Genomic DNA, 26405 nt, shown 5'->3' with positions numbered 1-26405 from the left:
GGACAAATCAAATCTTTCTTGGACTCAACACGTAGCCTGAGTGAGTAGCCACAACAACAGCTACGGTCGCCAGACGATACACAGACTACGCAATTTTATGATGATACCGTCAGTATCAAGTTGGTATCAAGAGTTATTACGAGCTAAAATAGAGGAAACTGACAATTTGGCGCCAATGAGTGCCACTTCGGCGACGATTTGGCAAAATGTCAGAAGTATATAGATTGGGCTGGTTGGTGGAAATCCACAAGCGACCAAAGAACAAACACGAAACAACGACAGAACGACTTGTGTGTGATCTTGTATCCTGTTTGTTCTTTGGTCGCTTGAAAATGAACTATTTGACCAAACGTTACTTCGCAGGCTGTAGCAAGGGAAACAGGTATGGGCTGCGGACTCATAGCTATTAAGCATGAATATACAGACTACGTAATTAAATGATGATATCTTCGATGTCACGTATATATCCAGAGTTATTACTAAATGAAATGGAAGATATGGACAATTTGGCGTCTGCGAGTGCTGTGGCGATGCGAGTGGTGGCGTCTGCGAGTGGCAATGATTTGATCAAACGCGACTTCGTTAGACCAGAGATTTTGGTGCAGAACTAAATACATTTATAATCGAAGACATGAATATTCCCAAAACCCAGCAGTGGGTAGCAAACAGCAATACAAGAGGCGATGCAGAAGTAGAGAACACTGCGTGAATTTTATTTTAGTGTATTTACAATGTTGTTTATATACCTATACTTGTTGGTATAGTCGCAGGTGGACAGGCCACACGGCAATGTACAACAACACAAGAACAGACAATTACAACAGATGTTGCAGTTTCTAACTTAAACCCCCTGTTAGATTTTGCCTTCCGCAGGTAGGAAAATTTGATTGGCTGAAGTGTGGGAAAGGAAAATCAGTGACGAAACCAAAAGAACGTGAAAAGCTTTTTTCTGGGGATTCATTTTGAAACGCGTTCGGTGGTGTGTTATCGCATCTCTGAATGACAATGCACGTCTGCCGCCCCCCTCCTGGAAAGGAAACATTTCCGTGATGTGATCCAGCGGGTGGAAGTATTTCTACCGAGGCGACATTAGTCTCTTAAAAACTACAAATGTAGGGTGCATCATATGCACCGTACAGATCTTGTTGTATCCAGTTTTTTTTTTTTTTTTATTGCGTGTTACGCCGCCAAGTAACTGCGGCTATGAGCGGCGTACAGACGTCGACAGATGCCTGTTGTGTCCAGTAGTATAGTTATGCGTGGAAAATGCAAGGTGCTCCAAAAATAAATTGCGTAGCAATCGGCGAGTTCAGATCAGCTTGAAACGAAACAACAATAACGCAGTTTCATCGTGCGACATGATCCTTCAATCCCAGCCTATACCTTTCAACTTGATCTCCAATGTTTGTTGTAGATTACCAATAACCAGTTGTATGGATCCATGGTATGAGGACTGGCATTGGATTGTGTATAGCCTGCATAGGGGAGTAGAAACTGGAACAGGGTAGAATATCGCCGGTGGCGATTAGACACCCCAACGTCAAAAATAATGTTGTTCATTAGCAAATTTGGAGATAAGGCTAAAGAAGTGCTACGCGCCCTCGAGTACATTATTTATTTCTCACTTAACATGAAGCAATGCTTAGATCAGGGTAATCAGGGCTCTTACACACACGGGCCGCATGCGCATGGCTTGGAGTCAGCTATTCTGTGCCCAGAGGGCTCTTGACACCTCCACCCCCCACCCCAATAATGAATAATTCGGAATGAAACCAGGATTTCAGGCATTGTTTTTACCCTTGCTCGATGTAGTGCTGCTCATGTCGACATTAGGAAGTACATTCGAGCAGTTCTTGTGACTCATGAACCTCAACAAGTATAGTTATAGCGATCTGGTCTGAAAGTGCATTTTGATAAACTACACTGTAAGTAATATGATAATTGAGAAGTCATAGTGGAGAGAAGTGCAGAGAATAGCATCATCTGAATTATTACACCAAGTTCATGGGCTTGCAGAAATAGCAGCAGCCTCTCCGAATATCATGCGCGAAAAACTATACCGAGCACAGAGAGGCGCAGAGAAAAAAAAAAGGAGAAAAAAAGAGATGGAGTAGTTATGGACGAGGGTCATTGTGTGAATTTTTTAAATTATTGCTCTTTCCCTGATTGTTTTCTTTTTCACGTTGAAAATGCAAGCAAAATCAACAATACAGTGTGTAAACCGACAATTTCAGTGCTCCTGGACGTTGGGATAATCGTTCGTGAGGAACTATGTACGAAGAACTTGAAATGCCTGTCAAATTTCCAGTGTCTCATTTGGAAAAGAAGCTCATTTGTTTCTGTTGGTGTGTCGAGTGAAGTTTTTCATTGATAATAATGATAATAATAATAATAATAATGATGTTTTATTGGTGCCCAAGAACGGTTGTGGCGACCCTAATGTTGGCGCACACAAATACAATACAATGCACTACAAATAGACACAATATACATACAAATACAGTAATACAATATGCACTAACAACAAGACACGATCTACGCGGTCACACACACAAAAACAAAAACAAAAGAGACTGTACATGAAGAAAAGAAAAAGAATACATGACTTGAATTGAAAACAAGAAACGAGCACACGCACATTGTAATGTGAGAAACACATGCAATCGCACTGTAACAAAAGGGAAATTTTTAATCCGTCCAACTCCAACTCCAAAAGGGAAATTATCTGAAAAAGTCAAAGAAAAGAAATCTCCGAAAAATGAGAAGAGGTATGAACCTAAATGATGTATGATGCTGAAAAAATATCAAGAGATGAAGGGAGCGAGTTAAACAAGATTTGGCATCGTGTAAGGGGGTCATTAGGACAGCAGTTGTTGACATAGAACGTTGGGGGGTTCCGCAGAGTAGCACGCGGGAGACAAAAATTTAGGTGGCCTAACAGAAAAGTGGAATCAAATATTGAGTGCACACATTTATAAAGAAACATCATGTCATGAATGTACCGCGGGTAACAAGAGGAAGCAAGTGCAGCTAATTTGAAAGCTTGTCATAGTCATACGATAAAAATGCGGAGACATTCCGCAAGAAACGCGAATGAATAATATGAAGTGCCCTCTTTTGCACAGCTTCAAGACGTTTGATATCGGTGGCACATAAAGCATTCCATACCACTGACGCATATTCAAGTCGGGGAAGGACGCAAGCTTTATAGAGAGTAAGAAATACCGTGTGAGAAGAAAACATTTTACAGCTGTAGGTGAGCAAACCAAGCATACGCAGAGCAGCAGAACGAATTGCTCTCACATGCTCATGAAATTGAAGCTTCGCATCAAAGACAACACCGAGATCACGAATGCCGTCGACTCGGGCTATTTCGCCATCAGAAAAGTACTGAAATCGGGTTACTTGAGACTTGCGTGTGAATGAGATAACTTTAGTTTTTGACGTGTTGATTTTGAGGAAATTAGAAGTACACCAAGAAATAACACTGTAAACATCCTCCTGAAGCAGTAAGCAATCAGAAGGCGAGGTTATGCTTTTCATTATTTTGAAGTCATCAGCATACTGTAGCATGGTGGAATGTTTAACACAAGATACAAGATCATTAATAAAAATATTAAACAGTAGAGATCCGAGATTTGACCCTTGGGGTACACCAGACGTAGAAACATAGGTATCAGAGTAGGATCCGGACACACACACAGAGCATAATCGATGCCGTAAGTACGAGGCAAAGAAACATACAAGAGAGTCAGAAACACCATATAAACCAAGCTTACGTATGAATTGTACATATATGCGAATGCCTAATAACTATACCGCTCAGCTGTTTACGCTAAGGTAATTTGCTATAATTGCGGTCCTTTCCAGGGGTTTCATTGCCCTCACCCCCCAGGGAGGTGTACACTCCCCCTGAATTTGTCCAACCACCCCCTGTAATTCATGAGATTTCCTGATACAGCTGGCCACCAATGCATATACCCATAGATATGTATCCGTAAAGATATAGCCCCCTATGGTTCGCTCCACTCGAAATCACGCAGACATCTTATCACGCAGGGTACCGCATCTTGGCTTCTATGCGCATTGATGATAGTGCCATCCGCAACAACAATACAAAGAAGAAATTGTCGTTGCTCTTCGGTGCTGATACGAGTTGCGCAACGAACTAAAAGCTGATACCTGCCGTTTGAATTCAGCATGAGAGAGTCGCGAAGATATGGCAAGAAAATAAACTTGCCAAGATACGGGGCACAAAAGTGAACTTGCACGGCAAATCGCCGGCAGTCCGAACATTTACACTGCAGCAGACACCGATGAGAAAAATGGTGCTAAAGTCTGAGAAAAAGACATCACAGATGAAAATACATGATCGTTACGGAGCCGTTTGAATTTTGATGCCGATCATGAAGCGTTTATTAAAAGCAAAAACAAGCCATCATAAAACGTTCATTAAAAGCAAAAACAAACAAGCAAACAAACGCGGGCATCGTTCAGAGACGCCGATCATGAAGCGTTTATTAAAAGCAAAAACAAGCCATCATAAAACGTTCATTAAAAGCGAAAACAAACAAACAGACAAACGCGAGCATCGCTCAGACGCAGTACTTATCGCCGACCATTTTCGTGGTCCCAAGGAACGCGCGTCCCTATTCACAGATCGAGCAGCGCAATCTATGGAATCTATGCAATGGGGTAGCATTCTGCTCAATGAGCGGAAGTCATCCCCATATCATCGTCATCATGTATTTCTCTCTCTCTCTCTATGGAACACGGGCCAACTCAGGGCCATGGTGAATGGAACGACCTAGTGGACGTAGCATCGCGAAAAGCACGTCTCCGTCTACGTTCGAACCTCTGCCCCCAGATGGCAATGAAAGTCGACTCCGCCTACGCGTCCTCCCATTTCGGAAAAGGCAACAGCAGAGCCCTTTAAAACGTACGAAACAGCTTGTATCATGGTACCAAACGCATATTCATGACGACTTATGCTATGCCTTTTTATTGCGCAAGAGAGGACCGCAAAATTCGGATACAGCGGTAGCAAGGCCTTTTGAAACGGGCGACACTCCCTGTATCATGGTGCGAAAGAACGAAAGTTATCAGTGGCTTGTGCAATGCGATATTCTGCTGGAGTTATTATAACACAGGGGATCGCCAAATTCGGAAAACGTGGCAGCAGAGCCCTCTTAAACGAGCAAAACCCCTTGTGTCATGCTGTCAAAGACTTATACTAAACTACTTACTACTTATACTATGCCATTCTACCGAGATCATAACACAGGCGACCGCAAATATCGGAAAAGGATGCAGCATAGCCTTTCAAAATAGGAGAGACCCCTTGTATCATGCTACCAAATACATGTCATCAATGGATTGTGCTATGGCCTTCTATACTGGGATTGTAACACAGGCTACCGCAAAGTACGAAAAATGCGGCAGCAGAGCCTTTTAAAACGATCGATACCCCTTGTATCATAGTTCCAAAGTCATACACGTATTCGCAACGGATTGTGCTATTGCCATTCTACTAGAATTATAACGGACGCGGCCGCAAACTCAATAAAAGGCTGCAGCAGAGCCCTTTAAAACGGACCTAAACCCTTTTAATCACTGTGGCGGACATTTAACACACATATAAAGACTATGACCCTCTCCTGTGATTTGCATCGGAAACCGCCGCAAAATTTTGAAAAGGCGGCAGCAGGACCATTTACAATGACTCAAATGACTTGTATCATGGTGCCACAAAGGTACTATGAACGGCTTTTAGTGGGATTGTAACAGAGGCTACCGCAACGTTCGGCAGCAGATGGAGCCCTTTAAAACGTGCGAAGCCCCTTCAATCGTGGTGCCAGGGCGTACCTGTTTCCCCTGTACATGGAGAGGTCGCGTTTGAAGGAACTGCTTCCAAAACAACACTCGCGAAGGAAAAAAAGAAAAAAGAAAAAAAAAGAAATAAAATGCTATCAAATTTGGGGCTTAATATGACCTCATATAAAAATAATGTCAAAAATGTCTTAAGCTTGTTTTACAGAATGTATACTTGAAATCCAGATTGCAGAGTTTGAGCCCCTACCATTTTCCCCTTTTGCACCCTGAGAGGTCGCGTTTTACAAAATCGCTTCCAAAGTGGCACTCGAAATGGCCAAATGGCCAATTTCATCAACTTCGGGGCTTAATATCATGTGATATAACAACAATATTAAAGATGTCCAAAGCTGATTTTCTAATGTGTATATCTGAAAGTAAGATCACGGAGTTTGAACCCTGAGAGGTAGAGTTTGACAAAATCGCTTCCAAAACGGCACTCGAAATGGCCAAATGGCCAATTTCATCAACCTTGAGGCTTAATATTATTTGATATAACAATAATATTAAAGATGCCCTAAGGTGAGTTTGTACTATGTATATGTGAAAGTAAGATCACGGGGTTGAACCCCGTATCTTGTTCCCCTGTTGCACCCTGAAAGGTCGCGTTCGACGAAATCCCTTCCAAAACGGCACTCGAAGTGGACAATTTTATCAAGTTTAATGTAAAAGCGATATAAAATACAAAACGGTATCATGTGCATATTACTCACTCAACGCAAAAATGACCGTCCGCCTTTCGAACTCCTTCAGACCGGCCGTACAGTCTCAGCGCATGCGTATGACGATAATACTGGGACTTCCGTCCCGTTCGTCGAGTCCGTCGTGCGCCTAGGAGGGGAACCCTGTCTGAGTCGCCACTTTGAAGGCCCTGGGTGCATCAGGATTAACACTCACACGTCGTGCCGTGGTTGGTATGTGGCCTGGAGGACGTATACTGACTAAAAATAGGCGATGACATTTCCAGAATTTGACTGTCATTGTCGAAAAATCTAATCGACAAAAATCGACGGAATCCCCATAGGCGCAATGCATTAATGTTCATTTGGCCAGGGTGCACTAGGTTTATATTCTGCTAGCGCCTTTCATGTCTCCAAGGGTTCTTTGGATAGTGTTCTTCTGTATCAGACGATGACATCTTAAAATTTTAATTTTGTTTAGCTGTTAATTGGCATAAACGCCGTCTCCCATTGAATTCACATCCTGTAAGGATTGCGTTCGGTCCCGGATTTCCAGACTAAACCATAATCTATATTTAAAGGACATTCTGGTCGCCACTGTGAACCAAGTTGATATGTATCATTTTGTTGCAACTTTAGAACCTGTTTTGCAGTCCAGCCACGTGTAACGGTTCACTTGTGAACCCACAGTATCTTAAATCAAGAAAAAAAAAGTTATTCGATTGGTGCACCCGTTTGTGAATTATTTAGCCTGGGGACTTAACTGAAACACCCTGTATAAGGATTAGGGATCAACGACACTTTTGTGCAGCATTCATGAAGTGACATATATTATAATAATATACTAATCAGCCTCAGCTATACAGGGTGTCCACCCTAACTGCAGAAGTGATCGCTGACACAGCGCGTGAGCTTCCATAAGCAACCTAAGATGCACAAAGAAAACCACCTCGTTGTGTTCTTTTCATTCTGACAAGCATGAGGGTGACTGGCCCTTTACTCTAAATAAAAGAGGTAAGAACAACCATGCTGACATATAATTTAAGAATCGTCAATGGGTGGAACTCTGTGTTCGCACTTGCTTCTGCCCGTGGTCAGTCTTTGTTCCACAGACACTTCACTCAAGGGCGAGGGATAAGATGATAACGCGCTTTTTACATGAAGACCTCAAGCTCAGTGTCACACCGTTCCAATCGAACTTAATCAAAGCGCTAAAACCCCAGCGCAGAGAGCTAAAATGAGCCAATCCAACCAGCATGGAGGGTCGTTCGTTGCGTTACGTGCATTCGCGTCTACTGACTGGTAATCAATACTATCAATGATTTACATTACTTCGGCTAAGGTGTTATGCTGCCGAGATTCTGCGAACAACCCGGTAGGTTAGTTAACCGCGACATGAACTGGGGAAGTCAACCCAAACCTGAATTCATGGTTAAAGCTCCTGTCGTAACCGCTATTAATCTTGACTTCCATATCGCGCAGAGTCTTTCAAGATCTTCGACCGTTCACTCCTTCCTGTCCACTTGAAGCACCGTATACCTCAAACGGAAGTGTGCTTTAATGTGCTTGTAGCGCTTTATTTCCACCCGTTCCAAAAAAGATATCGTGCCCGATCAAATATCGCAGCGTGGACGCCGAGTTCGAAAGGTTGCGGACAATACGTCGTAGGGCGGAAAGAAGACTGCGAAGATCGGGTTGCATTGAGGATTATCGCGAGCTTTGCAGGCTGCGGTCACTAATTCGCACTCATCTTCAACGTCTAGCCAAGCAGAGATGGAGAGCACTCTGTTCTACATTATCTCCATACACACCTACGGGACATGTCTGGCGGATCATCAAGGGCCTAAGCTCCCCGGTTGAACAAGTTAAGCCGTTTGGAGCACTAGCCGTTCATCAGGGCACGACCGAAAAATCTGTTGGGGAAGACTTTTGTAGGCTTTTTATTAGGCCCTCAGATGCGTCATGCACAACATCCCACAGGGACTCGGCACAAGCCGCGTATAGGGCGGTTGTTTTTACACAGCCAGCTGAAGACCCCGATATGGACAGTGACATCACGATACAGGAATTGGAGGCTGCCATCCACCTGTCCACGAAGCGGTCAGCTCCAGGGCCCGATGGGGTCTCATACAAAGCTATAGTCTCCTTGGGACCGACGTCGCGCACTTTACTTTTGAATTTGATCAACGACTCTTGGAGACGCGGCTTTGTCCCTCCGTCATGGAAGACGTCGCAAGTTGTGCCAGTCCTGAAGCCTGGAAAATCACCTAGAGAGTTGACGTCATTTCGGCCCATCAGTCTTACAAGCTGCGTGTGTAAGATCATGGAAAGGATTATCCTACGCCGAATAGAGTGGTTCTTAGAGTTCCGGCGTCTGCTACCTACCGAAATGGCAGGTTTCAGAAAGGCTCGGACCTCGATAGACTGCATCATAAACTTGGTCACTCACATTGAAGAAGCTAGATTTCGGGGTGAGCTTACAGCAGCTGTTTTCTTGGACATAAAGAGAGCATATGATACGACGAGCTACAACCATGTCCTTTACGACCTATACAGTTTCAACGTCACTGGCCGGGCTCTTCGCTGGATTGCTGCTTTTCTTAATGGTCGGTCTGTTTTCGTGAGAACAGCAAAAGGCGACACGAGTTTGCATACATTGTCAGCAGGGGTACCACAGGGGAGCGTACTCAGTCCTTTACTTTTCAATGCTGTCATGACTGCCCTGCCTCGTCTCTTGCCCAAAGGGGTATTTGTTAGTCTCTACGCAGATGACATCTGTATGGTCATCGGGAAAGCAGTGGCCGGCTTTACAGCGTCGCCTTCAGACTTCACTTGATCGCGTAGTGCACTTCCTGCTGGAGAGAGGCATGGACCTGTCTTCAGAAAAGACTGTAATGCTGCCTTTTACGCGTCGCCATCTTAAAAGATTTCAGCTACAAATTGGTCATCACCAGGTACGTCGTGTACCACATCACCGCTTTCTCGGCGTTACTCTCGACCGGAGTTTGTCATGGGTAGCGGAGGTGCGCTGTCTAAAAGCAAGAGCTGAGAGTCGTCTTAATGTTCTTCGTTACTTATGCGGTTCCCGGTGGGGCACATCTCCTCGGGCAATGCTCAGCGTTCACCGATCTCTTATAAGTCAGATGGTTGCGCATCACATCCCCTTGCTACACAACCTCCCTGTTACCACAGAGAAGGTGTTAGAGTCTATCCTAGCAAAGGGCGTCAAGCTCTGTCTTGGCCTTCCTCGAGCAACGTCAAACGCTTTAGCCATGGCAGAAGCACGGGAACCACCTGTATCAGCTCTCAGGATGCAAGAAACGTTCCGCCACTACGTGCGGTTGGCAACGCGTCACCATCGCCATCCTCAGCTTCGAGCCATTATGAGTCGTCACCACTCTTCTTTTACCCAAGCTATCCAGACACAACGTGGTCTTATTCCGAAACACAAGCCACATGCATTACCAGATATCCCAACATGGGTCCTGCAGCCTCCTGACGTAAGAACTAGTGTGCCTGGACTCCCGGGAAAGAAGGATATACCAACGCATGTTCTTCGTCAGTTCAGTCTTGAGCTACTAAACAGCTCCGCAGGCAGGATGCAGATTTTCACGGATGCCTCTACGACATCATCCGGCTCCTCGTGTGCATTTGTTATCCCGGAGGCGAATATTGAGAGAGCGGTGCGGCTGTCTCACGTCACCTCTGCAACGGCCGCTGAACTTTATGGAGTCCTCTTGGCAATAAGTTTCATCAACTCACAATCTTCAGCTGCTCGCTGGACCATCTATAGCGACTCAAAATGTGCGTTACAGACCCTAGCTACCATGTTTACTACGGGATCTCTGGCGACACCAGCACAAGATGTCTTACACGCACACCATGCAGCAGTTTTAAAAGGTCATGACATCCAAATGCAGTGGATCCCTAGCCACTGTGGCATTGCAGGTAACGAGGCTGTGGACGCTGCTGCACGCCGGGCTATTCAACTAAGGCGCGCCCAGGTGTTGCCCATTTATTTCACCAAGGGTGACGCGGGGCGAATGCTGAACGAGTTAAAACAAAGAATGTGCAATACCTCCTGGTTAACAGGATCGGCTCGGGATTCGCTTCTGTATAAGGTCGACCCAGGGTTACGCTTTCGAGTACCACCTTCCTTTACGCGACAAACGACAACTGTCCTACATAGGCTACGGCTCAATGTACCGTACAGCGCACGTCTCCTCTTCAAAATCGGAAAGCGAGACTCCCCGAACTGTAGTGAGTGTGGCGTTGTAGAGGATGTAGAACACATCCTTCTCAGGTGTCAGAAGTACGTCGCTGCTCGAAGGGCATTAGAGACAAGCCTCTCTCGTTTGGACTCCCGAGCCTTCGACATCACGAAACTATTAGGTCCTCCTTCGTCCGACAAGGCGCTAAGGGCACTTGAAGACTTTTTGCATGCAACCGGGCTTATGGACATCCTATGACACGGTTTATGTGTGATGTGTCCTGTGTGTGCCCCCGGTGATTCCGCCACTTTACTCTAACTTGGGCGCAGCTCTTGAACTTTTGACCTACATGTTGAACTCAATTATCATCTCTGTTCGTCTCTGGACATCATCCTTTTGCGTTTTCATCATCTCATCATCAGATTGAACTTTCTGTATTAAGTGTACTGGGGTAGCCAGTTTGACTTCGTCGAAACTTACATCCCCATTTTTTTTCTTTACTCACATCACATCACATCACATCCACCCGTGGCCACTGAACCGGTTCGTGAACCGAACCGTTTGGAAAAAGCCGGTTCGAACCGTTATAGTTGCTTTCCGGAGATGAACGGGAACTGAAACCTTATCGTCGAACCTGAGCCCAAACCGAACCGATAAACGTTTCGGCTCAACTCTTTGGACTGTAGCGTTTTAGCAGATATACACAGGAAGGGCCCACTTTCAAAATGAATGTTGAGGAAGTAATGTGAAAGAATGGCGCACAAAAGGGCGACCCGATTGAGGCCCGAGGACTCTCGAACTGAACCCGAGCCCGGCCGGCAGCCAAATGACTTTGAGGCCCGATTTCGATCCGCTACCGGTCCGGTCTCGGGTTTTCGGGCCAATCGGGCTTTGGTTGTGGTTGTTGTACTGCTGAAAGAGCTCGCCGTTGTCGGCCTCACAGAGGTGGGCAACGTCACAACTAACGTTCTGGGGGAATGCGCGTCCTGGGCCGACTTCTAAAGGAACTGTGCCATTTGTGCGCTCTAGTCACGGTTGGCTACCTCGTGACGAATCACAGGGAAGCATTTACGTCGCGGTACGGAATAACGAAAAGTTGATCATCAAGCCCATGCCATCAAGCCCCCTTGCTCCCCTCCTGGAACGCTCGTGCTTATCGCATAAAACACACTGCAGTCAGCCATCGCAGAGACTCGCTTCTCATTTGAAGGGAGGCGTATGCCCTTTTATGATATTCAATTATTATGATGCACGTGCGATTCAGTGGTTATGTATATTCAAATTGCATTGAACAGGCGTACGCCAGGAAAGAAAACGTATCTGGAGAGCGCGCTCCGCCTACTCTGTCCCACCTTACGTGTCAATCTACTCCAAATAATTTTGATTACTAGTTGCGTGTGCAAAGCGCCTCTGGGTGTCACCGAATGTTATTGTCCGGTAGAGCCGTCTTCCGATCCGGCTGTCTGCAGATTAGTCCTTCCCATGGTCCAACTGGACAGGAGGTTGGACAGCGTGAGAAGCATTCCGACTGGTGCCGCGCTCCGCAAAAGGAGGTGTCCCGTTTAGAAAAAAGGAGCGCACTCCACGCACTCCGGAGCAGCTATACACTCTTAAAAATGAACTTCACCGCATAGCATGCTCCTAGCCAACTATCATCTCGAATGATATCGTTATCAGCCATGATTTGTTGAAAACTGGAGGTGTACACCTTTTTTGTGACACTTATGATGTTCATAATTGTCACAAAAAAGGCGTACGCCTCCCGTTTTCAACAAATCAGGGCAGATAACGATATCATTCGAGATGATGGTTGGCTAGGAGGGTGCTATGCGGTGAAGTTCATTTCTAAGAGTGTAGATAACGCGCCCCCCAAGGATATTAGGATAATGGGAAGTGCATTTCTATTTCAAGAGTGTGCGACGATAGCTTAGCACCAGAATATGAATTATTTTATGTTTTCACACGTCTTTCTCTAATTTCAGGAACCAAGGCAGTGATGAATCTCGTTGTTCTCTTTATAGGTAAGTATGCGTTACGTTCGTAATCGGGCGTCCACCAACTGACGCACGATCTTTCGTTTTTGACTACGACGTCGGTTGCGGCACATAGCACGCTGAAGGCCAACTATTGCACAGAGTGATACCTCTATCACTCCCAATTTGTGGAAAGCGAGGGGCGTACGCCTTTTTGTGACAATTAACATTTTTGCATAAGCGTCACAAAAAGGCGTACGCCTCATCTTTTCAACAAAGGTGCTGATGGTCACTAGGGCTGATGGTTGGCTAGGAGCGTACTGTGTGGTGAAGTTCATTTTTAAAGAGTGTGCAATGAATACACTTTGTGAGATTTTTGGGACACTTATGCTGCTCATAATCCTCACACCAAAGGCGTACGCCTCCCGTTTTCAACAAATCAGGGCAGATAACGATATCATTTGAGATGATGGTTGGCTATAGGAGCGTGCTATGCCGTGAAGCTTTAGTGTAGCCAATATATACAGGGTGTCCCAGATAAATGCGAACATACTTTTCAACAATATACAGGGTGTCTCAGTTAAATCCCCGGGCGAAATAATTCGCGAACGGGTGCACCAATCGAATAACTTTCTTTGTTACACGTATCCGTCTGATACCACCTACAGGATGCGCACCATGTGAATGAGTGGGAGGCGCTCATTATTTAACTAGAAATTCGAATGAGTTTCGTGAAAAATACAACTTTTTTATTTTTTAAATAGGGGGCCGTCGGCATTAAAATGGGTACTATCCCTCTTGGGACCATCAGTTGGCACCTTTTCGATAAAAATCTGCCCCGAAGCGGGTCATTTGTTGCGGTAATTAATTGGTTTAGGTTTACATATTTTTGTCGCGGCTGGTCGCGGTGAAGCAAAAAAGGGCGCTCTTCCACTCCCTTATCCACGAATGAATTACGTGTTCTTGAGCTCACTTCGCAACGGGGAGTGCTGAAGAAAAAATGTGGGCCACTGCTGTGCTAGTGGAAAACATGTGACATCAAGGTACTACGTGATAAATTGTGTTTCGGGATGGGGCACTGACGAAGCCTGTCTGACGCTGTTACTTTTTCTTCAGCACTCCCCGTTGCAAAGTAAGCTCAAGAACACGTAATTCATTCGTGGATAAGGGAGTGGAAGTGCGCCCTTTTGCGCTTTACCGCGACCAGCCGCGACAAAGCATGTAAACCAATTAATTACTGCAACAAATGACCCGTTCATATCGGCTCACTGCAGCAATAGACGCGGACAAAGAGTTAGAACATAGAAGAGACAAACCACCTGCAGACTCGATCTCAACTAAGTGAAGTTTATTGAAAGAGGAAGCATTTGTAGAACAAACATTGTGCGTCATCAAGGGCATATCAGACCCAGTACACGTCATAAGGTAACAGGTTTACCATGTGGTAGCCTAGAAGGTGAAATGATATAGCCTATAATAGCCTAGCCTTGAATATCAGATTAATGGAACACGCGCCTTCCTTAGGTCGTGCCCCATCTAGTAACCTTGAACTCCATTTTTACTGGGTTTTTGCCACCTCCTGATGTGCATGTCATGTAACCTAAGTTTAATTATGCAAATTTTTGCGAACTGAACTCGGAAATTTGCCAAGTGAAGGTCACTTTTTTACCCCAACAATGTGAAGAGCATGCGAAATTTACTCAAATTGATGATAATTGACAGGAATATTGAGGAGCAATCGTATCGGTTTTTTGTGTAGTTCCCCTCTCTTTTCTCAATAACGCGTCCTGGAGTAGCCAGCCCCGAGTAGCTCGAGACTAACGTCTCCAGTTTTTTCTTTTAAAAATCAATCAGTCAATCGTATTGGACAAAATAGCTAAAAATCATGCTCTACGGAGCTCGCAGAGGATAGCGCGGGACGAATTTCTCAGCGAAATCATTGTCAGTCCGACGAAAGGAGGTAGGAAACCCAGCGTCCCAGCCTACACCGGCATCGTAGAAAGACATAGCTTATCGCGACCGACTCCGGCTGGGACAATACCCTCCCTCTCCTAATTTCAGGAACTGTCACTTTTTCTACTATCACTCTGTGGGTTGAGTTTCCAACCTCCTTTCGTCGGACTGATAGCGATTGCGCTCAAAAAGTCATCGCGCGTTACATCCAAGTACCTCGAGAAGCATATGATGTTCGGCTATTTTTCTCGATAGGATAGATCCTGAATATCACTGTCGATTATCATGAATTTGAGTTAATTAGGCAGGCTAAATACTTCGTGTTGGTGGGGTAAAAAGTGAACTTTACTTGGTAAATTTCCGAGTTCAGTTCGCAAATATTTATATATAATTAAACTTACGATACGTGACATTCACATCAGGAAGTGGCAAAATACCTAGTAAGAACAAATGTCGTTAACCGCATTACTCTAGGTGACGTAGTTTTTTGTATTATAACTCAATGTCGTTTTCTGGGACACCTGCACTCTTAGAAATGAACTTCACCGCATAGTACGCGCCTAGCCAACCATCATCTCGAATGATATCGTTATCTGCCCTGATTTGTTGAAAACGGGAGGCGTATGCCTTTTTTGTGACAATTATGAACAGCATAAGTGTCACAAAAAAGGCGTACGCGTCCCGTTTTCAACAAGTCAGGGCAGATAGCGATATCATTCAAGATGATGGTTGGCTAGGAGCGTGCTATGCGGTGAAGTTCATTTTTAAGAGTGTGTATGTTGGGAACGGCAAGGGTGCCGTAGCAGTAGCAGACGAATTTTCTCTGGCCAATGAGAGCTTCTGGATCACAGGTGTGCTGACGTCACGCGAGATTATCGGACCGGGCCATTGACGTCTGTTTTCTCCGGGCGCGTGTTTGTAAATTTGATTGCGCCCCCAACAACACCGAACACCGAATTTTATATTTCAAAGCAAATGCTTGTCCCAGGATATTTAACAAGGAGAATTGAGTAAAATGATGACTGGCTCCAATTTTGCTGTTTAGCTTTTTCAAGAACGGCATGGCTCCATGCCCGCTTGCACAAACGGCATCGTGTAGCTTTCACAGCTTTTGATAAGAAATCTGTAACAGATAAAAATGAACATGTATATGAACTCATGAGATGAATGCAGAAAGGAGGCGAGAACTCCGGGTGGTGGAGTTCACCACACGCAGCAATCAGCAGTGGAAAAACGTGGAAGAACAATTTTCAAGGTACACGCATTAAAAGTGGCGGCACGATGATTAAATTTCACGGTGCAAGGATTAAAAGCGGTAGGACACGAACTACAGGGGAAAAGGGCATTGTTTTGGTAGACGTCACCTTTCTGCAAATGGGCTTCACCTAGCGCTCGGGTGCATTAGGTGAAGCCCACTTTACAAAACAACCAGTACACTCTTAAAAATGAACTTCACCGTAGAGCACGCTCTTAGCCAACCATCATGTCGAATGATATCGTTATCTGCCCTGATTTGTTGAAAACGGGAGGCGTACGGCTTTTTTGTGACAATTATGAACAGCATAAGTGTCACAAAAATGGCGTACGGTCCCCGTTTTCAACAAATCAAGGCAGATATCATTCGAGATGATGGTTGGCTAAGAGCGTGCTCTGCGGTGAAGTTCATTTTTAAGAGTGTATGGCCAAACTGCGTGTACGTTTCCGCCAGAAATGGCGAAGTGTAATGCTTTCATGTCAGGTGAAGCCCACCATACGGAGCACCTTGTGTTGCTGTGTATCGTTGTGTTCCCTTCGTATTCTTTGTAAAATTATGTGCATTTTCGGGCACGATTTCTCCGTCTGTACCATGGGCATCCCTGTGACTTTTTTGCAGTGTAGGGCAAAGAATTCCCGAAGGGGGAGGGGGGGACAAAAACGTACAACCAATAGACCCAAGACAATAGCATGAGGACAATCGAATGCTCTCATATGCAGACGGTCCTCTGATAATGTTCAAATTATTAGACAATATCTGTGTATAATTCTTGACTACCTGCGAGCGAAGAGCGCGTAATTTCCACATGACTTCTAGGTGGAGGCCACGTCCCTCTTTTTTTCTCCCGTACTCCCATGATCTGCACTAACCTCTCCTTTGCTTTTCTTTGCTTGTTTTGTGGGCTCGATCGCCGAGTGGCAGTTTCAACCTGACATTGACGCGTTGATAGCGTGTAATGTGGTTCGACATGCGCATATATATGGTGTGTGTTATGAAACAAGCTATTTATGTGCCTCATGGATGCGACATCGCCTCTGGGGCTTCTTCGGGAATGACTATGGCTATCAGTTTCCTGTGTCCACCTGAGGTAACCCGGCAAGGTCCACCAATCAGTTTACCAGTGACACCACACGCTCTGAAGGTCTTCAAGGGAAGGAGCATTCTTGGCAACCTGAATCTAAGCGATGAGTTCGGCTCCAAAAGTCTAAATATCGCAGTGGTCAGCAAAAGAAAAAAAGAGAGCTGGCAGCAGAGGGACCCGCACCTGTACGTCATGGTTGCCGGTCAGGTGCGATACCGGATTGCATGTGGCTGGTGTCCCGTTGTGTGTGTCCGTCTGTATGCAGGGGCGTCGGAAGGTGAGGGCAGGGGGGCAGTCCGTTCCCCTGAACTTTTGCTCTGAGCGTCCCGCTACCCCATTTTTCATCCGCAAGTCTCATTCGAGACAGATTTCCTTTCAGGTCCGCAGCCGCAGAATGGAAATGAACACCAATTTAAAAAGCAGAAGACGAGTAGAAAAGAGAAGACGAAATTCACCCATATAAGTACTATCACAAATTATCCTACGTGATATTATATATGCGTAGCTCCTACGCGGAGAGCAGCGACACGCCATCCGCTAGTAGGGTTGCCACCTTTCGTAGTGAAAAATACCGGCTGAGGGAGGGGAGGTGGAATAGAGGGAAAGGAGGAAATGCTCGCGGGAAAGGGAAGTGGGTGAGGGGTGAAAAACCACACACAGAAAACCAGAGAGAGAGCTCAAGACAATAGGGGGAAACGTGTTCCTGTGTGTAATAACAGTAATAGTAATAATAATAATGAGTAACTAAGGAAACAACTGGTGACTGCGCGGAGTTGGGTCTGTGGTCCAGATTTATTCAAGCTGTAGTGGAATGTTGAAGGGAAAAGCCCGCCCTATGAAAGGTTTTGAGCCGCAAATACCGGCAAAAGGCTGCCGCGGTTTCACCCACCTACCGGCAACCGGCAGAGCGAGCAAATAACCGTCCGTGCCGGTATAATACCGGCCTGGTGGCAACCCTATCCGCTAGCCTTGCTTAGACATTACTTAGACATTAGACATTAGACTTAGACATTAGACTTAGCCTTGCTTAGTCCAGGAAAATTCATTCATTTGTTCATTTGTCTTGGCTTCTTTCTGATAAGACGGTTGTTTTTTTTTCTTTGTGATAAGTCGGTTGTCACCAGCATCAAGGTCAACGCGGCGCAAAGAAAGGTAAAACAAGAGGCTGGAACACTTCGTTCCTTCTCTCCGCAAATTCCGTGCGCTATTCTTTGCAACAATCAAGCAGGTGGGACTAAAGCCGAATTTTTACAAATTTTTTAGACTATTTCTGTTGTGATACTGTGCATAGTTTAAGTTGGGTGTGTGGTTATCAGAGGAGGACTTCATATTTCAGTGAAAAAGAAAGTGAGGTTCGCTTGGCAATTTTCAAAGTTCAATTGAAAAAAATAAATTTCCCGCAATTAAAAATTGTCCAAAGCCTTCCTCAATCGTGGCGAAAGTTCCAGAAGGTAATTGCCGAAAGTCCGACAATCCTCCGGTGAGTACGTAGCCATTTAGGATTTTTTATCACCTTAGGTGAGACACCCTGTATAGAGGACTTGGATGGTACGTTTGATGACTCGTGAGGCATACCTGGCTGTTTTTGCCTGAGTCATCGCTAGAGTAATCGACAAAGCCTGTATAGTGCAGTTGTAATGATAATTTGCAAATCATTGTACTTTTGAGAAATCCCGAAATCATTGTACTTTTGACGAGAACGAAAATAGAAAAACGAAGAAACACGCTACCGCTCACTTACTTCTATAAAATTGTCTTACCGCATTTATTGAAAGCATCAACAAGTATTTCAGTTTCTCATGCTCTAATGACAATTTCTTTTTCGCCTCAATGTAATCAAGAACGCGAGATGGTGTTCCCTATATGCGCGCTACAACCTCAACCGTTCATCGGATTACACTTCGACGACTCATTTTAATGAGCACCGTCAATGGCTTCTATTTTTATATTTGTCGCACTTCTCAATCTAGAACTCCATACACGGTAGTGTGTTCTCCTCTAGGATAGGTTAGGTTAGGTTGGGTTGGGTTAGGTTAGGTTAGACGTTAGGGTACGTTAGTTATAAGCTGGGTGGTAGTGCCCGTCGCGGGACACACAAACTTCACGTCGTGGTTAACTGTTGCGTACTACAGATTCATGCGTGTCCTGTTGACCTCGCGCAGGTAGCTTATGCACCTGTTGTCCCGCCATTCGTCTAACGCTACTTTCGTGCCCGGTGCGACGCTCTGCCGAATGAGTGGGCCAGGTGTAAAGAAATCAAGAGCTATACTCAGAAATCGTCAAAATGGTTTGAACATTATCAGATCATTCGATTGTCCTCATGCTTGTCTTGTGCATACATGTTCTATGTTTATCTGTAGTACGTTCTACCCCCCCCCCCCCCCAACACACACACGGAAATCCCATGGTAAAGACGAAGGGGCGAAAAGAAGCGGCATTGTGATCACTGTCCCGTAATGTTCGTTTGTTTTTTCGCTTACTTTTGTCGATAGTACAAAATATATAAGATAAAAATGCACAAGCAAAGTTACAAAGGGAACAGAAAAAAAAAGATAATAAACAAGAAAAGAAAGCGTGTCAAAAAATGCACATAATTTGACAAAGGAATACCAAGGGGAGAAAATGACACGAAGCAGCATTAGCTGCTCCGTAAGATGGGCTTCACCTCACATCAAAACGTTACATTTCGCCATTTCTGGCGGAAACGTACGTACAATCTAGCCATGTTGGTCGGTTTGTAAAGTGGGCTTCACCTAATGCGCCTGTGCGCTAGGTGAAGCCAGCTTGCAGAATGGTGACGCCTAAAAAAAAAAAAAAATCCGGAAAAAGTGCAGGCCGAAGTGCCATACTCTGTGAACATTTCTTCTCCAGTTAAAGGAGCAGATTCATCAAACAGCAATCTTTTGTGGCTCTATACAGGCTGTTCCAGCTAAATGCGAACATATTTAAAAATATTTACAGGGTGTTTCAAAAAACGTGTCATTCGGACTTTATAAAAAAAAACGGGGCGACAGAAAAATACGGGGTAAACGGCACTTGTGTGACAACTGAATTTGCCATCTTGCAAAAATATTTTCATTTGATTTTAATTAAAATAAATTGAATTTCTTTAATGGAACTCTAAAACTTCCCAAGTCAACCTAACGTTTTTTGTACAGAATTAGAGAGCCCATAGCGAACTTATCAGATCCACCAAAAAATCCGCCCGATATTGCAAAGGGAACTGCCAAAAAAAGTCCCGAAATTGAGGCTTCAAAGTTTCCGGTATTCAACGGCGCACCAAATCAGACACAAAGATTAGTGGAGAGGAGGACATGCTCCTGCCCCCATGAAAGATAGAAGGTCGAAAAAAAAAAAACAGGGCGGGAAAAAACAGGCGGAATCATTTTTGTTTGCCGCTTATCAACGTATGGTGGAATGTCACCCGCCTTGTTATCGGCGCGTCTTGTGCTGCACGCCGGTCCGGCGATAAACTGTGCTAGCTTCATGGGGACAGGAGCATGTCCTGCCCTCCGCGCATCTTTGCGACTGATTTGGTGCGCTGTTGAATACCCGAAACTCTGAAGCCTCAACTTCGGGACTTTTTTTTTGGGCAGTACCCTTTGCAATATCGAGCGGATTTCTTGGTGGATCTGACTAAGTTCGCTACAGGCTCTCTAATTCTGTAAAAAAAAACGTGAGGTTGACTTGGGAAATTTTGAAGTCCAATTAAAGAAATTCAATTTCTTTTAATTAAAATCAAATGAAAATATTTTTGCAAGATGGCAAATTCAGTTGTCACACAAGTGCCGTTTACCCCGTATTTTTCCGTCGCCCCGTTTTTTTTATGAAGTCCGAATGACACGTTTTTTGAAACACCCTGTATATATCACTTTTTCCGAGATGAATATGCTGAAGGGCACTCCTTAGGAGGGCACTAGCAAACTCCTAAGGCAATGTCTTTCAATAATTAACATTTTAACTATAAAAGCTACGAAGTTGTCCCAATTAGAACATCTGGTCCCCTCGGTCACCTGATGCCGGAACCGTTTTCAGAACAAAAATCTGTTCCATAGATAGTCCGCAAAAAAATCGTGAAGGAACACCGTTTTTTTTTGTTCATTGCGCGTCTTCGGAGATGCGTATTTCCTTCCTAATAATAATGAATAAACAAAAAGTTAATTATTGAAAGTTAATTAAGACATTGCCATAGGAGTTCGCCTTCAGCATATGCTACATTGCAATTGATTTCTTCTCGGAAAAAGTGATGTATATATTTTTTAAAAAAAGTATGTTCTCATTTAGCTTGGACACTCCGTATGCGGCACCTGTACGACGAACATTATGCGCTCTTGCACAAGAACAGCAAACTGTAGACGCAGAAGAGAAGAGTTGTGTGTACATTGATAGCCTTTGGCCGAAGCGGCTGGAACATGCGTCGTAGTGGTGGCGCAGTATCTTTTAGCAGAGTAATTTTTAGGGGCAAACGAAAACCCTGCTACATCGAGCCAGATTTCCAAGGTCACGCCTCTATACGTTTTTGTAAACGTGAATTTCTTGCTTCTGTGGGTTCCAAATAGTAGACTGAACAGTAGACTGAATAGTAGACAGAAAATGTTGCCCGCAAATGAATATTACAAATAACGCCGTTACAATATAGCCGAGACACTCCTGATGCACTTGTGTAAGTTTCAACATGATGTGTTCCTGTTCCCACAGCCTTCACAGTGCTGAGAAGTGTGAGCTGCGACCGTGGTGGGTTCCCAGAGTCGTCCGAACTAGGAAAGGTCAGTATATTCCAATGGCAGCATGACTGCAGCACAGACTGCAGTGCAACGGTGCCCCCATGGGCTGAGGTCCCAGATTATTTTTCACCAAGGCTTTTAAGTGGTGCAGTCGGTATTTCATGATCTACAACATGACACAACAGCAAGACAAAGACACAATGGAAGACGATGGCACAACTACATTGTGTACACAGCTGTGCAGTTGTCTTCCTTGTGTGTTTTTGTCTTGCTGCTGCATTGTGTTCTAGGTGAGATTACTTTCCTTTCTAATTAACCCATGTTTGGGAGGTCTGGAAGCATGCATCTGTGCAGGTACTTAAATTACATTTGGTCAATCCATCAAGTAACTTCAATTACCCATACATGTCAAAAGAGGACATTTTGACTAAAGTACAGGAATTGGTGAAAGGCATCAACACAGGAACATGAACCTACTCTCTCCCGACAAAAGTTGACCGAACCTCGAGAGAAGGAAAACACAGACGATCACAAACGCATTCTCGATCGTCCGCATGTTTGCCTTGTCTCTGGTTCAGTCAAATTTCATAATGTATCACCAGTTATCACCACTTTGACTCTTAGTAGTACTGCTCTCTCCGTTTTTTGGCCAGAACGCTGGAATGTCCAAAATTGCAAGCACAGCGTGGGAGGTTCATTATTGCAGCTACATCGTAACACCTTGATGCATTCTTGTTGATGTGTGCTGTTTTACACTGAAATAACAATGGCCCCTGTGTAGGGAATGCATAGGAACAGGAAGGGTGGTGTGGTGTGGTGTTGGGGGGTCCAGATAAATGATTGGGTCACTGGCCGAGATGTTTTTTGCAACACAGAGAACAGAGAAAGCAAGCGAAGAAGGAACTGGACAGACACGCCATACCACTCCACACTCGCTCCAAAATTACTCCTATTGTTAGGGTGCATTCCACACTAAAAATCCCTTTGCATCCCCTACACTGGGGCAAGAAAAGCGAGTAAAAGAATGTGATTCAAACACCCGTTCCCGAGGCCATCTGGCTACCGAGCGAGTCGAGAATAGGACAACGTATGTGCACGTGAAAATGAGGCTCGACAAATGGACACGGTTTGAAAAGTGGGCCACGCTCTCCAGGTTACGAGTGTCTGATATTCATAGAGTTGCTGCACACAGAATAGTTGGTTAGTCATTAGAGAGCAATAAGCATCCTGTAAGGAACAAAGCCCAAAAAGCAGGGCACCAACACCTTTATTCTTTTGTACATAGAATTACTGCCCACAATTGAGTGCTGCATGGCTGGTGCAATTTCTGGACAGTTAATGTTCCACTTGCGCACATTTGTACAAGTAGTATTCCATGTACGTTGTTGATACAGATTTGAACTTTATCACTAGAATCTTAATAAGTCAGCACAGCAGGAATATAATTGCAATGTACACGAACTGAAAACCTCTACAAAACACAAGTGAAAACAATATCTATCTTGTTTCATTCTATGGCAATATTACTTTAGGTGTTCACATGCTCCCAAGTTTCCAAACAAACTCGGGCCTCTTGCAGGTTTGCCTCAAAATTTCCCTAAATCCACTTCACCTTGACTGCACCACTGTCTAGTAGTCAGCAAATGAAATCCCACACATTGCATAAAAATAATGTAATAGAAATGCTACGAAGTACAAAATACCAACTTTTGTACAGTGCAAAATGGTGACCTTTGCGCAACAAATTAATGCATTTGACCCTGTGCTTTGTTTCAGTGAGCAGGACCCTGGTGATGCATGCATTACAAAATTGGTCATCTCATTGCATTGTGAATGACATTGCAATGGCACCATTTTAATACTGTGGAGTGCTGTACAGAGAACATGAATCTCACAAAGTCCATATATCCTAAAAGAATATAAACATAACATTCATAACATATCTCTTCTTTCACCTTACAGGAAACTAATCACAGTGCGTCTGATGCAAAAGACACCCTGGACCAGGATGGCCACCAATCTACTGCTAGCTGTTTGAACGGAAGCATACACTATTTTGCTGAGCCAGATTCAGACTGTCGCAAGTACAGTTTGTGTGTCCCAAATGTGAATGGTACCGTGCAGACATACACCTTTCTCTGCCCAATGCCCACAGTTTTTGACGATCAGCTCAATCTTTGTGTTTTGCCTAGCCAGTCCTTCGTGTGTGAACGATCCCTGCAATTCGCCAGTGCTAACCAAAGCTTCACAATTGAATCGTCACTGGAATCCATGACAGCTGTGCCAACATTAGCAACAACTCAGCTCCACGACGCTGGTAACGATTCGGAATCAGACATCAAAGCGCGTAGTGGCCATGAATCACAGCTGCTCCCGAGTGAGGATGGACAAGTGCTTAGCAGGTTAACATCGCTCTGTGATGGCAAAAATGTGACATACATTCCTGACACTTTCTCAAGCTGTAAACAGTACTATATGTGCGTGCGCGTAACAGAGGAAAAGAGGCGGGTCCACGTGTTCTCATGCCCCAATGACAAGAGATTTGATGTGAACCACTTTAAATGTGTCAAGCCAGAGCATGCACCTGCATGTGGCAACTCCACTGCAGTTTCCTCCACCAAGTACCATGAGCTTCCATCGCATTCAAAGTTTTACCAGGATGTCAGTCGTATCTTCCTGAACCACGTCAACATGGTTTCTGAATGGGCCGACCAACCTCCACGACCTGCACCGTCGTCCTATGGTTTGCCAGTTCTTAGGATTTTGAGAAAATATGTGGACAACCCAAACAACTCGTCAAAGAATGTCACTTTTCTTAAGTATGCAACAGGCCTCTATACTCGTTATGGAAACTTGCTTGAGACATCCCTCATCAACAATGGACAACAAGTTATAAGCAGTACCGTAAAAGGCATCAGCAAGGGCTGGGGACACCTGAACACACTGTCCAAGACCATATCACAGGCTGCACCAGTAGCATCTTTGACCCTGGTACTGAGCAAGGTGTCACATGCCGCCTTACCTGGACAAGCCCAAACAGAACACCATCACAAAAAGCATTGGAAAATCCAGGGCAAAAATTCAACTTTTGTAGGAGAAAAACAGCCTAACCCTGCCCTCACAGGTATGCAGCTGCAACCAACTGCATCTGGAAAACAGCCTCAACTTCACCACAAAGCTCTCACAGGTACTCACAAGCCCAGTTTAGTCCACAGCCCAGCACTCAGTTCACACATGAAGACACAGTTGAGCTCCAAAGTGCAGGTCACAGAGCACAGTACACAGCCCAAAGCAGTGCTGCCAGCAAAGACCGGAGTGAAACAAGCTCATTATCCACAGAATGGCCACCAGGAAACTGTTGTCAAGCAGTCGTTTTCCTTGGGTGCGCATCAGTCAGATTACAACACATTCTACAGCTACCTTTTCAAACAGCTAGGTTTTAATGCAATGCCGTCTGCACCAGTGCATGGCTACACTACATATCCTAACATTGATGTCCAATACTGGAAAGTGGGTCCAGAGTTTCCTCCTTATGTTCAGGGTTATTACATGAATGGTCATTGAGCAGCCTAAATATTGTGCAACTCTATTTTACAGATAGTACAGTTAAACAGGATGATATTGTCAACAGAGTAGCATTTGTACCATTTTGGCAAACAGGTTTCAATAAATGACATTCTCCGAGGTAACATGCTTAGATATTCATGTGCACAATTATTTGCACCAGGAAGCTCATCTAGCAGATTTAACACGATACAAAAATTACCTGCATATACTATGTATCCACTATTACACAAAACATGAAAGATAATCAGAGAATAGAGAGGTAGCAAGCAAGCTGGTGGTATAGATCCATAACTTAAAAACCTGAGACTAGGGGACAAAAAAAAACGACAACACAGACAAGGTCTCAAGACCCATGGTCTGAGACCTTGACACAGACAAGGTCTCAGACCACGGGTCTTGAGACCTTGTTTGTGTTGTCTGTTGAAAGATAATTGCATGCGAAGATATGATGTGCAACTACATGTGTCTATACAGCTACCTGGCACGTGCCATTTCTCTTGCCTCAGTGTAAGCTCTAACTTCAAAAAAAGATATTTTGTTGAAGGCAAATCTTTCTGTTGTGCATGACATACATAAAAAAAGAAGCACGTGTCTTTCACTTTGTCCAGTGACACAACATACACGTGTACATGTAAAAAAGACACCACCTGAAGCCTTCTAAGGAAGGATGTACTGGCAGGAGGTTTATAACATTTAGCTATAGGAGTGGGAGTCAATGTGTTGTCAACATCATCTTCAACAGCCATGACTCCTATCAAAGCTGGCTTTGTCATCCAAATGTTAACCCCATGATAGGCAAGCCTGAGCGATGGGCAAGACATGTAAACAACACAACATGAATGTCAACTCCCACACACCTGCAGTAAATGTAATAAGTTTAGCATGATGGCAATTTATGTTCTGAGGCTGGAGCACATAGAAGGGACAACTACATACAAAGCCTCAAGTGCTTAGGAAATTAATGATGAAAGAAGGAAGTTACTGAGGTTATCCAGCTGTAGGACTCAAACCCACATCTTCTGGATTACCGGTCCAGGGCTCTACCAATGTCTATGCGTTCCAGCCTCATAGCATCAATTGCCATCATGTT

General features: G+C 44.6%; 1 protein-coding gene across 1 annotated transcript; it reads left to right on the top strand.

Moving 5' to 3' along the window:
* Nucleotides 1-8592: 8592 nt before the first annotated feature.
* LOC135371719 (uncharacterized) lies at nucleotides 8593-25441 on the top strand. The gene is made up of 4 exons (XM_064605692.1): nucleotides 8593-9022; nucleotides 12745-12783; nucleotides 21723-21790; nucleotides 23711-25441. The coding sequence occupies exons 1-4, from the start codon at nucleotides 8593-8595 to the stop codon at nucleotides 25310-25312; spliced, it is 2139 nt and encodes a 712-aa protein (XP_064461762.1). The 3' UTR covers nucleotides 25313-25441.
* The last annotated feature ends 964 nt before the right edge of the window (nucleotides 25442-26405 follow it).

The sequence above is a fragment of the Ornithodoros turicata genome, unplaced genomic scaffold (genome assembly GCF_037126465.1).
Source record: "Ornithodoros turicata isolate Travis unplaced genomic scaffold, ASM3712646v1 Chromosome12, whole genome shotgun sequence".
Taxonomy (NCBI): domain Eukaryota; kingdom Metazoa; phylum Arthropoda; class Arachnida; order Ixodida; family Argasidae; genus Ornithodoros; species Ornithodoros turicata.
Note: the sequence above shows the minus strand (reverse complement) of the source record. Positions and strands in the feature narration are given on the sequence as shown.

Bases quoted from the DNA above. Each gene is read 5' to 3' on its own strand.
- LOC135371719 (XM_064605692.1), top strand. From the start codon at position 8,593: ATGGACAGTGACATCACGATACAGGAATTGGAGGCTGCCATCCACCTG. The intron at 9,023-12,744 runs GTGAGCTTACAG...CTCTAATTTCAG, and splicing joins TGAAGAAGCTAGATTTCGGG to GAACCAAGGCAGTGATGAAT. The intron at 21,791-23,710 runs GTCAGTATATTC...TTCACCTTACAG, and splicing joins AGTCGTCCGAACTAGGAAAG to GAAACTAATCACAGTGCGTC.